This window comes from Buteo buteo, chromosome 7 (genome assembly GCF_964188355.1).
Source record: "Buteo buteo chromosome 7, bButBut1.hap1.1, whole genome shotgun sequence".
NCBI lineage: Eukaryota > Metazoa > Chordata > Aves > Accipitriformes > Accipitridae > Buteo > Buteo buteo.
In genome coordinates this window covers 6,540,633-6,553,040 of record NC_134177.1, presented here as the reverse complement: position 1 = coordinate 6,553,040, position 12,408 = coordinate 6,540,633, and the positions used below count along the sequence as shown (strand labels likewise).

Below are 12,408 nucleotides of genomic sequence, written 5' to 3'. Positions count from 1 at the left end.
AAGGGATTGCCAGCACCCAGGGGTGCCTGGAAAGCGCTGGCAGAGCAGATGCATCTGGCTTTTGTCAGCAAAGAGAACCCAAAGGTGGGCTTTAAGAAATGCCCCAAGCAGTGCCACAGCTGTAGCTTTTGTTCTGAATGGGATCACAGTTAGGGTATGGTTTAGTTTGGGGGAACTCTGGAACTGAGTTTTTGTGGGTTGTGATATATCAGTGAAATATTTGCCTTCCTTGAATGATCAATGTTTTGCTTGTGCCGTGAGCTTTTTCCACCTTCTGTGATGTTTCTGACTTCTAAAAACCAGGGTGCAGTGGGAATGTCAGGTTAGATTTGGGGTTTCTGCCTGTGATAGCTCTGTGATCTTTGCTGTGCTCTGCCGGGCAGTTGTACACACCAGTCTGCACCAGTAGCTGTGTGACTGGGCTGTCGGGGTCCTCAAACAAACTTTTACAGTGGCAGACACAATCTGCAAAATAATTAGCCTGCCCTTGAACTTCAGTGAAAACATGTTTCTTTTCTTTTAGCTTCTTTTGTTGTCTGCGGAGAGTAAATTATTCCTTCCCCTCCTGAAGGTTTGAGCACTTGCTGAAGTACTGATGACAGGTGATGAAGACCTGAAACTGGAAATATGTTTCACACTTTGCTCCCTTAAAATTTGTGTGGTAGCCTTGGATGGAAACCAAGTCGGGTCAGCACAGGGAAAGTGAAACCGAGGGGACTTCACTTTGTACGAAGCTGTAAACATTTGCTGGCTAATATTCCCCCAAACTGTGATTTCAGGGAAAACAAGCGTTTCCGAGTATACGTGGTGATCCCGCTGCTGCCTGGGTTCGAAGGAGACATTTCGACGGGCGGAGGGAACGCGCTGCAGGCCATCATGCACTTCAACTACAGGTACTGCAGGCGGCCCCGCTGCCGGCGACCTCCCCGGTGGTGCCATCAGCGTCCTGTCGGATGTCCGCACGAGCAGGGAGTGTTGGGAAAAGGAGAAGAAAACTGTTTGTCTGACTTTCACTTAGTACTTTAGCTCATTTATTTGTTAGCTGTGGGATTTGCGTTAGGTGAGGCGATGCTCGCTGAGCGGGGAATTACGGTGGGTAAAGCCCGGTGCTCTCTGTGGTGAAACCCCTCTGCCCTGGCGTGGTGGGTCCCCCGATCCCTTACACAAATCCCGGAGTTCTTTGTCTCCAAATCTGCTTTTTCAGCTGGTGCTTTGCCTGGCTCTGTGGTTCCCCCGCTCCGGAATGGATGGTTTTGGGGGTCCTTGCAACACAGCAGGTCTCGTGGGAAGGACTGAGACGCAGCGGTGCCCGGGTAGCCCGGCGCTGGGAATGGGCTGTAGAGGAAGGCAAAATGGCTCAAGGCAAGCTGGTTTTACTGGAAAGCTGCTGTGTTATGGCATGGCCAGGGCGCAGTGGGTCTGCAGAGACTACTGCTGCCTCCGGAGTGAAATCTCCCTTGTCTGCTGGTCTGCAGGGGTCCTACTGCACTTCCAGAAGGACGAGCTGACAGGAGACACAAGCAGAAGGAAAGCAGCACGTCTCCCTAACTGGGCCCTTCTGCCTGAGCTTTCTTCTGCAAGGGCAACCATAGGTCTTAAGAAATTGCCCATGGGTTGGTTTTTGGGGTTTTTTTTGAATGAGATGCTGGCTGTGGCTTTTCCAGTCAGGCCATAATCACGCAAACTCCCTGACCTGGTGTTCTGTACATGTTGACTTTTTCTTCTTGATGTGATTTCACATCCAGACCTGTGGCACAGACGGTAGCAGCCCTGCTTTTGTAACACATTTATCATCATTGTGGTGTGCTCTAGAATGCAAAAGTGCTCCCCAGCTCCTATGTGGACTGGTATGAGCTCCTTCAGGAAATGAGCAGTCCTTGGTATATCAACAGTCGCTTGGGAAACATGTGTGCTCTGGAAGCACTGTGTTTCTTCTGCCTGCATGGGGTATTTAAAAGGCATCTGTGTTTGCAATTTACCTCGCCCGGTTCTGCTGCAGCATATGCCGTTGCCTCGAGTGGCGGTGGTGCTGACAGCTGCCTACCTTCTTTCCAGGACCATGTGCCGAGGAGAAAACTCAATCCTGGGCCAGCTGAAGACAGAGAGTAAGAGCTTTATTCTTCTCCTCTGTGTTGTTTAGTCTTGGGATGCTGCCGTTTGATGGATATGTCTATAAGACATCAATCAGATCCTCTAGCTTCTTATTAACGTGGGCTTGCTGTGGCTCAGGGGTTCGGGGGGGACTGGGACATCTCACAGCAACGTGTGCTAGAGGGTGGTGGGGCTGTGAGCGACCTCCTCCTCTGCCGTCATCCCGTGGCGAGGTCTGTCAGGTCACGCGAGCCGTGGCCCTGTTGTCAGACTTTTGCACTTGGATGCAGCCCGGATCCGGAGGAGGGGAGAGCCCCAGGGAGAGGAGCACGGCGTGATTGCAGCTGCTCGGGATCATGTTATTTGGAAAATGTCCTGAGCAGGGTCACGCTTCTGGGAGCGAGGAGCCCTCAGCCTCCCCGCCGTGAATCCCACCCTGGGTTTGTTTCTGGAAGCTGATGAACGCGGAGAGGAAAAACCTGCCGAAGCAGGACGCTGTTTCAGAGTTGCTTCCTTGCCGTGAGGATGCCTGCTTGAATTTGCTCTGCTGGGAATCAGAGCACCGTGAAAACCCACGTGTCACAAATATTAGGGGCGTACATAATGCCTCATTCGTTCTAGGTCTTTGTGTAAATCTGAACTGCAGACAAGTACATTAGGACGTGTTTTCCATACTGGGCATGGACAAAACACCTGCTTCAGCCTCCTTTCTGCAGCATCTGCAGAAGAACAGTCGTATAGTCCAGTTATTTTAAGATGTTCGGATCGGTGGTGAAAACTTGCGTGCTGCACAAGGGAGATTGGGGTCATTTCTCACCAAAGTGGAAGTATTTGAGCAGGCAGTGGATCAGGGCAGCACAGACCGCCCACAGGCAGCTTTTAAAGACTATTTTTAAAGAAACTTATTTCCATTATCTGTTTGTTCATTATTTTTTTAAAATGTCAAAAGTGAACTGTTATTCATATGGGTCTTTTCTAGAAAGAGGGTCTTTTCTCTTTCTTCTCTCTTCCACCTCCCTCATCCCATCGGTTTTGTTCTCTTTTAATTTTCAGTTAGAGATAAGTGGATAAACTACATCTCGTTCTGTGGACTTCGAACATATGCAGAGCTGGAAGGAAAACTAGTCACAGAGCTCATCTACGTTCACAGCAAACTGCTTATTGCTGATGACAACACAGTTATAATCGGTGAGCGGGGGGCTTGCGCGAAGGGTTTGGACCACTCAATTATATCTGGATTAGTCCTTTTGCTTCTCTGGCCTGTACTCAGTGCAGGCTGCGGTGCCATGTGCTTTTCTGTGTTGTGATTACTTTCTTGTGAAATATTTTGCTGTTTAAAAAAACCAACAAAAAACCAAACTCATAAATTCATCAGGAGGGTAGGTAGGAGGGAGGAAAGGATTTGGAGGGCTGTCATTTAATTTGTTTTTCTAAAATGGTTTTAAATCTCTGTGCAACAGTGAAGAGAATCCCAGTGCAGGGAATATTGTCCATCTGTCTTGTATCAAACTCCGCTCTAGCAGGAAGACTTGTGAGACTTGTCATCTGTTCCTTAAAGAACAGAATGTGCCGTAAAATTTGGAAGGCTTGGACAACATGTGTCATTTATCAGCTCCATTTCCTAAGAATGGGGAAATATGTTATAACAAGTAATAGATATCATTTCATCCGTTTCTGTTACCATATTTATTATGAGATCATGAAGCAAAGACAACAGACTTTAGGCTCAGAGTTCTACATGGCAGCAGAAAAGCAGAATTTTATCCTGTTTCTTTAAAGAAACCCTTTTTCATCTGCTACATCAGCAGTGAAAACTTTGCCAAAGAATAACTTAATACCAGATTTTGCAAGACTCAAAATACTCCCCTCCTTCAAAGCAGCAGTTCAGCCTGTAGTCTCGGATGACCTGTGGTTAGGTTTGCTCTTCTGTTACCCTCTCAGGGGTCAGATCCTGTCTCCAGTACGCAGAGCAGCCCGAAGGTGGTTTTAATATCACAGCAGGAGCAGTGTCGTTGCAACTGTGATGGTCTGGGGGCCTGAGACAGATTTTAATTTCTATTTTCTATACGTGTAAGCCTGAGGACAGATTTTTATACAGCGAGTGCATCCGTGCTGGCTGGTGAGGTGATAGGGAGCTGCTTTCATCCCTTTTCTACCCAAGAAAGAGATGGTGCATGGAAATAACATGCTAATGGGGCCACTGTGCAGGAGAGGGAGGTGAAAGGACGGAGAAGGGCTTGGCTTGGTTTTCCTCTGGAGGTGTTAGCTCCCTTTGAGTTAATTCAGTCACTGGGAAGGCAAAATGGCTAACTGGTGCCTGGGAGTCTCTTACAGGGCCGGGAGCTGTGTCTGGAGATTTTTTTGTTGTTGTTTGGTCCCTTCTGTCGGTTAATGACCTGATGACTTGCTATTGCAGTTCCCTTGGAGCTACGGTGTCCCCCATCCCTTGCCTTCTGCAGGCTGTGTGGGCCAGAGAAACCCTTTTGGGGGAAAAAGCCTCAGCTGGTCTCGAGCAACGCTGCGGGTGTCAGATCCTGCATGGCACAAGCAGGCGGGGGAGCTCCCACTGCCGCGCACAGTCAGGGCTGGAGCTGCCACGTTGAGCCCAAGCACACCCAAACCCTTACAGGAGTGGGTGCGTTTTGGAGAGGAACCCCCCCCGCAAAAGGCACAGCCAGAGCTGCGCAGTAGAAATGCAATGGGGGAAACGTCTGCTACCTTCCAGCAGCTTTGTTGGGGACTGAAGCGGTTATTTCCCAGGGTGCGAGCAAGGAGCGGTACACAGGAAACCCATGGGTCCCACCGCCGGGGAAGGTGCCCCCCCCCCGCACCCCTCTGGAAAGCACCCCTCTCCTTTCGGGGGTTTGGGTTTTACGCAGCGTGCAGTAGTGCTGCAGCAAGCACAGGGCAAGGAGTGGAGCAGAAACATCTCCTGTGGTCGGAAGGTGCCCCAGAGCTCTGGGGTCTGCTGCTGCGTTAGAGGGACGGTGCCTGAGCTCTTGCGTCTGCAGACACAAAAGCGTGGTCCTGGCAGGACGGGGGGGTCTGGGTGTTGGTTACCCACAGCGAGGAGATGACGTCCTTCTGCCTAGATTGCCCTCCCCAAAACCCCTACCTTCCAAATGCAAATGAAAAACTTCCCCTCTTCTTACCTCTACTGAAGGTAAGAGCGGATTTACCCATGGAGCCCATCCTGCGTCAGGTAACTTGGTATCCAAACCAAATGCAGTTGAGGCCTTTGAAAGCTGTGGCATCCTTCAGCAAAAGCGTCTGGGAAGTTACAGAGAGAGTAAACTTTTGCAAATGTTGGCCTGGGCTTGGCTGTGATTTAACCTTCTTCCAAGCCTGGAGCTTCTGAAGCCTGCAAAAATGAGGGTGGTTTTTTTTCCCTCCCCCAAATCCTGGCTCTCAGGGTTTGTGTTTCCACAAGGAAGCTCTCTGGTCAGGGTTTTACCTAGCGAAGCCATAGATGGTCCCCTGAAGAGATGAGGGATGCAGAGGGCCCGGGGGGGTGGTGGGTGGTGATGGAGGGCACGCAGGAGCGTCTCGCGTGGTGGTGGTGCATTGCCAGTCCTTCGTTTTCCCCTTTGCCAGGCTCTGCCAACATCAACGACCGCAGCATGCTGGGGAAGCGGGACAGCGAGATGGCCATCATCGTGCAGGACACCGAGACCGTCCCCTCCGTGATGGACGGGGAGGACTACAGCGCTGGGAAGTTTGCCCAATCCCTCCGGCTGCGGTGCTTCAGGTGGGATGCACGGGGCTGGGCGAGCGCGGGCAGCGAGCGGGGATGCAGGCAGGGCTTGCTCAGGCTTACACCTGCCCGGAGCCTTTCAAACCAGCGGGGCTGCTGCTGCCTGCTCAGGTTTAGCATTGCCTGGCCTGAATTTAGCCCAGAGTTTTGCTGCTGTTCCATTGGCGTTAGCCTTTCTTACGCCACTCCTGCCCTCAGCTCGGCAGCTTGACTTACAAATAGTTTTGCTCCAGGATTTCGCTAGGCGAGCTCATAAACAAGACAGTGATATTTTGCCTCCAGATCCTGTTTTCACACTCTCTCAGTTTTGGATGGCGGTGTCTCTAATGGAAGTTTCCTCACTTGGACCAGCCATCTGGCCCACAACACGGCCGTTTTTTCATTAAGACCTTTTTCTTTTTCCTTTTTTTTTTTCTTTCCCCACCCTGTTTCCCATCTGGACAGTTATTGCACAGAAGAAAAAAAAAAAAAGAGAGAAAAACTTGGGCAACATTAAGGCTGACAGACTATTGCAGGGAATGGGAGCAGGAGGGCGCTGAGAGCACGCAGGGTTTGGCAAGTCCCAAGGAAACTTTTCCTCCCCTACGTTTTTCTAGAGGGGGAGTGCCCGGTGCTTCAGCCTCCGTGAGCATCAATCCCTCAATCCCTTTGTCTTCTCAGGGTTGTCCTTGGTGGCTCCGATCTCAGTCCGGAACATCAGGATCCCGTCTGTGACAAATTCTTCAAGGAGGTGTGGATTTCTACGGCAGCCCGCAATGCCACTATCTTCGACAAGGTGAGGGACACGGTGCCTTTCTCCTCCCTCCTTCCCATGTGGCAACAGCAGATGCCAACGGGAGAAGCAGCGTGGGGAAAGCAAGGGCAGCAGGTCCAGCTCCTGGGGTTGGACCATCAGAGGTGCTTAGAAGGAACGAATAGCGTCAGATGGAAGAGCTGTGAAAAAGAAACTGGAATTTGTGCATCCTCAAAGTGAGACAGTGGCCCAGGAAGGCAGCAGTTCTGATGTCTCCTTTTTTTTTTGTATCAAATATAGCTGCGGTGAATGGCTGTGGTGACTTAGTGTTCTTAGCTAGCTATAGCGTAACTGGAGTAGAATCAAATTTTACTTCTGGTTTCTAATGAGCTTTTGCAGTGATCAGAAAAAGCCCTGGAGCTTCCCCTCTGCCTGCTCCAGCCGTATCACAGATAGGCACGTACGTCTTCCCTCCCCGTTCTTCAGGCTGTTAATTAAGTCACTCCCATCCCGGGGAATTTGTATTAGATGTTTTCGTCTTTCTTGGGAGCTCTGCATTGCAGTATTTCCCCGGCACTGATGCGCCACTTCTTGTTTCTGTTTTGATCAGGTTTTTCGGTGCCTTCCTAGTGACCAGGTGAATAATTTAACCCAACTGCGTGATTTCATCAACAAGCCCAAATTAGCGAACGATGATCCTGCGAAAGCTGCAGAAGAATTAAAAAAGATTCGTGGGTTTTTAGTACAATTCCCCTTTCGTTTTCTGGAGGAAGAGTACTTGCTTCCCTCCGTCGGAACAAAGGAGTCCATGGTACCCATGGAGGTTTGGACTTAAGAAGATGCAGACTGCTTTACGTTTTAAAGCCTGGTTCTCTAGAGACAAGCTGATGAACGATACGGGATTTCAGAAAGCCTTTTATTGCTAAGGGAGGCGAAAAAGATCTCCGCCAAGCTAATGTGCCTTTCTTAGGGATTTTGGTGGAGGAATATGAAGCAAATTGACGCTAGCAAAGGAGGGGAGCAGAAAGACTTGGAAATTATGGCAAATAAGAAGTTTAACCTCTGAAGGAGTTACTGCTTAAGGCATGTTCTGAGCACCTAAAGGATGCAGGCCACTTCCTAGGACAGGAAACAAATTCCAATCGATGTTGTTACTACTGCCAACTGTATATTGTGGTTGCATACGTACTGTGATCCTGCTGTGGCTGCGCAGGAGCCGTGGGCTGCGTGTACTTCTAAGGCTTTTGGGTATCGGCACCTTGGCTCGCTGGAATCCCCCATCTCACCCCTTTAGTTGCTCTGGTGCTGCTGGGAAGTGCTGCTTGGTGCTGCCTTGGGCTGTCCCACAGCTAGCCTAGTGTAGGTATTTCACTTCGTAAATGGAATCAATGGAATGGAAACAATCTTGTATCAGAATCAGCATTTTGGTCTCTTCTCCCCTCTGGGGGGAAAAAAAAGAAACCAACAAACTGTTTCTACCATAGCTAGAGCAATCAGCAATCCTCGTGCAGCGTGGCACTGCCTAGGTCTTGGCAAAGAGCAGCCTCGATGGAGCCGGAGTGCTGGACATCACTGGAGTTTGCTGGCCTTTACAGAAACGCAGCACATCAGTTTGTTCGAACTGCATGAAGGCTTTCTCCAGGAGAGGATCAAAGTTTAAACTCAAGCCTTAGATCTCCAGAGCTCAAGGAAAGCAAGGCACTGCATGTGACGGGACAGAAACTTAAAAGCCAGCATGGGCCAAATGAAGCCCTGTGCTCCGGGTCCTCAATTCATACATTTCTATTGCAGTACATAGGTAGAACTTTCTTTCCATCTCTTTCCTCCCTATTTAAAAGAAGGGAAAGGCCATTAAGCTAGAGCTGACGCCATGTGCAAACTAAGCTGACGTGTCACTTCTTAGTACAGGGTGAATGCAAGGGGGATGGGGAGCAGTTAGCAAAGCTTTGTCTCTGGTCTGCTTTGTTATCAGACCCGCCACAATCTTGAGCTCAGTCATGCAGGACATGTCTTCCCAAGCACAGGTAAAACTCAGCATGCTCAGTCCTGTTTTCCGTTTCTGTAAGACAGTTTCCAAAGCTATTTTGCATCTCGCTGTGCGGCGAAGCAGCAGTTTTATTCAGCATCCCTGGGCAAAACACTACCGCTCCTGGGTCGGGACCTCGCGTGGTGGGTGCTGTCCTGGGTCTTCCCTCCATCCTCCATCCTGCAGTGAGCCGTGTCTCCCCATGTCACATCCAGCTCCAACTACGGTCCCGGGAGAGATGTTCCCCGGCAGGCAGCAGTGCCATGTCCAACACTAAGAGATCAGACCCTTAGAAATGCCTAAGGGGGGGGCGGATCTGGAGAAGCGGGAGGCTGAGCTCCTCTGCTGCCACTGTGTCCGGGGGGATCCCTTTGCTAGCTGGGTTTAACCCTGTGCCCAACTCTCCTTAGTCAAAAGACCAGGTGAACTGGTATTTACTTTAGTTCACAAGCAAGTTTTTTTTTTTTTTCTCCTTTTCTGGCTCTTCCAACAGTCTCGCCTGTTTTTAACTGGAAAAGAATCACACTGGTTGCCTAGCTATCCCCAAAACATAGCTGGCACCACATTTTAGCTCATTGCCTTCTGCGTCTTAGGCACCAGGTACTTCTGTACCTGCTGCATCACCTGAGTAAGTAACAACCCCAGACGTTCCTCCAGGGCAGCCCGAGTCTCAGCCCCTTCCTACAGTTTTCACTGTTTTAAGCTTGTGTTTTGTAGATGCAATTGCCAATTAGACTCCTTTCTGGTTGGTACCTCTGTGGTCTGGTTAGCCTGTTGGAAGTGCTTGTGCAGCATTTTATGTGATGACCTTTGGTCCAGGGGGTTGATGCTTTTAGCTGGCATGCTGTAAGCAGATAAGTATGTTTCCTTGATTTTTTTTCCCTTAAAAAAATTGACCTGGGGTCACCCCCTGCAGAGCCAGAGCGATATGTGCCCTGACCATGTGCAATCAAGAAAGATCAGAGGTGTCTTGTTATTTCATGTCAGTGTTAGTTCAGAGCTTTTCTCTCCTGATATGTTTTTAGCTGTTTTAGTTTGAACAAAGCTGCTAACTTTAAACAATTACAGCCTGTCAGAGAATCATTGTAAGTCACACGGATCTGTATTCATAGTTGAAAAGGAAGCATTCAACCCTGCTACGCGTCAACCTTGAAGAAGTGCAAGACTCCTGTCATCTTCTAAGTGCTCTTATTGTCCCCGTCCTCATATTAGCAAAGATTCTTGTAATCGTTAAATTATCCTTATATGGTCTTTTAAGGTGGTAGGTAGCTAATTACTGGGGCTTCGTAACTCCAGTGGTGTTAAGTCCCCCTCTGCCAGGCTGCTTTGGGGAAAAACCTCCCAGGTTCTGCAACACTCAGGCCACTATGTGATGGCTGCTGGTCCCAAGCGACACAGCAGAGGCACAGAGGAGAGATTTAGTTGACTGATTCGGTATGAAAAGGTGCTAATTAAGAAGGTCTTTCATTATTAAAGTAGCAGACGGGCCTCACATTTGGCTTCTGTCCGGGAGGGGGTTTCCCTCTGTGGGAACAGAGGAGCCGCGCTGAATGTTCCCTTCCCTGCGTTGGTGCTAAATTCCTGATACCGGGAATTTAGTAGCATTCAGATGCAAGCAAGGTGTGCAAGGCAGCCTCGGCCCAGTGCAGAGAGCCCTGCGTCCCCAGGACCCCCCCCCAGATACAGCACTGCTTGCCCCAAACAGATGATGGGGCTGGAGCCATTTCCAGTGAAGGCATGACTCATGTTCGTACCCGCGGGCTGTGCTGTTCCTTGGGTCCTGTCAACAGGAGGTTTATTTCTTATATTAAGAAGCCTGTGAGGTTGAACACCTTGAGAGAGTTAATTTCTGCACCTAAACAATCACTACTTCTTAGTCGGTAATACCAGCGTGGGTTTATTTTTAATACCTTCAGACTGGAGAGGATCACTCGCAAATACACAGTACTGTAACAAGTGATGTGGATTCAAGCACTAGCAAACCCGGAAACATGAACTGTTTCTTGTGGCATTTATTTGTTAGAACTATAGGAAATGAGAACTTCTCCCAGGCTCAGACTTTATGTTGTAGTTCAACCTGAGTAGAACCTTTTTTTTTTTTCCTTTAATTTATTCCTTAACATGTGCCACTTTGAGAACTCACACTCCTTACCGTATCTTTTTTAATAGTCTGATATTTTAAAATACATGTATTGTTGTATGGATGTTGGACTGGATAAATGTTTCACTGTAAAGTTAATGCATGATTTAAAAGATGAAGGATAAAACATCATCATATGTAAGAAATTTACTAAAAAGTAATTTGTAGGAGAACTACTCCAGTGCTCCATGGCAGATGCAAAGTGCTCGGCTCAGTTTCTGGTCCCTTGGTCTCAGTTTGTCACCTGACTTGATGTGACCTTCGCTGGATTAAACCCCAGACACTCCATTTTCCTTTCTTTTGATCAGGTTTCACAACATGATTTCTCAATCCTGGTGCTGTCCCTGGGGGAGACCTCAGTGCAGGTTTTGCCTAGCTGGGACCCTGACATTAATAATTTACAATATCTTTATTCCTTCCAAGGAAACATCCATGTACAATCAAGCTCAGATGTGATTTGCTGTTGTTATTTCAGTATAACAAATCTTTTGTGCCCTTGTAGTTAGGACAGTCGTGGGGTTGTAATCTGTGCACAGAGGCTGCATTTGGGAGGATGTTTAGATGAATGGTCCTTCAGGTTAATGCCATTTCTTTCTCCTCCTGCCGAATGTAAAGACCCAAATCCACGCTGGTCTGAACTGACACACCTCCATCAGCTGCGGAGCTGCTGCGCTGGTTTTCTGGCAGAAAGGACTTGGTCTGTAGGGCACGGCGGTGGTCGAGGTGAAGAAAGCAAGTAGTGTCCGGACCAGGTATATGGGTAGGGGTCAGCATCTCTTGGCTGGCCCACAAGACACGAACGCAGTCTCGCATTTTGTGGCATTGTTTCAAAAGGGCCATGCCTTCTGCACAGCTGAGATCCTGCTGAAACCAGGAGCTTTGCAGAATGGAGGTTTTAAACAAGGAGTGTAACGCCATGGCAGTGAATCGAGTCAAGTGTGCCAAATTAAGGTAGATCAAAGTGGAGCAGACCCACAAACTGTATGTCGACCACTGAATGCAATGATCCTCTTGGGGTTTTTCCTCCTCCTCTTTTTTTTTTTTTCTTTCTTCCCTGCCTGCTTTCTTGTTGTATTTTCCAGTATTTGTGATTATGATATTTTTAACCTCCCACTGTGTGTTCATAAAATCTCCTCCATGTAAATAATTCTGACTTACCAGATTCTTTCTTGACACTCGGGGAAACAAGAAAAAGTGTCGGAGGTCACAGTTCTGGGAATGTGGGGTTTTTTTCCTAACTCGTGTCTGTAGCTAAACTGATCAACAAAAGGAGAGCTTCCACTTCAAGCGTGAGTGCAGGTCTCCGTGCATCTCTACCTTCCGACGATGCAGTTGCGAACACTGAATATCCCTTCTGTGAAGGCTGCTGGAATTGTTTTGTATCCTTGTTTCTGCTAACGATCGCTTTCCTTTCCACTCAGTTTGTATCTGGTAAATGAATGTGTATTAATGGCCTGAAAATACAACTGATCCTCATGTGTCAAAACATTTGGCTTTGGTCTCGTTTCTGCTTGCTTTGGGGACTGTGGCCCCATCCCGCTTGTGGGCTGACTTCTGCCCTTGCCTTGCGTTGGCAGTGCTGCCCCAGCAGCCACGATGTGATGGAAAAGGCCCAGGGTCGCGCTAAAAATGGCTAGACTTGAGTCATTTGGGTTTTCCTGGGA

The 12,408-nt window shown here is 48.8% G+C and overlaps 1 protein-coding gene across 2 annotated transcripts in view; it reads left to right on the top strand.

Moving 5' to 3' along the window:
• PLD1 (phospholipase D1) overlaps positions 1–12,249 on the top strand; it is a 66,256-nt gene extending 54,007 nt beyond the window's left edge. For both annotated transcript variants that reach the window (XM_075031392.1, XM_075031391.1), the window contains 6 exons: positions 780–893; positions 2,056–2,105; positions 3,145–3,279; positions 5,686–5,839; positions 6,506–6,620; positions 7,189–12,249. In XM_075031392.1, coding sequence (XP_074887493.1) covers positions 780–893; positions 2,056–2,105; positions 3,145–3,279; positions 5,686–5,839; positions 6,506–6,620; positions 7,189–7,413 — 793 coding nt within the window. In that variant the 3' untranslated portion in view covers positions 7,414–12,249. The remainder of the gene's footprint in view (positions 1–779; positions 894–2,055; positions 2,106–3,144; positions 3,280–5,685; positions 5,840–6,505; positions 6,621–7,188) is intronic.
• Positions 12,250–12,408: the final 159 nt, after the last annotated feature.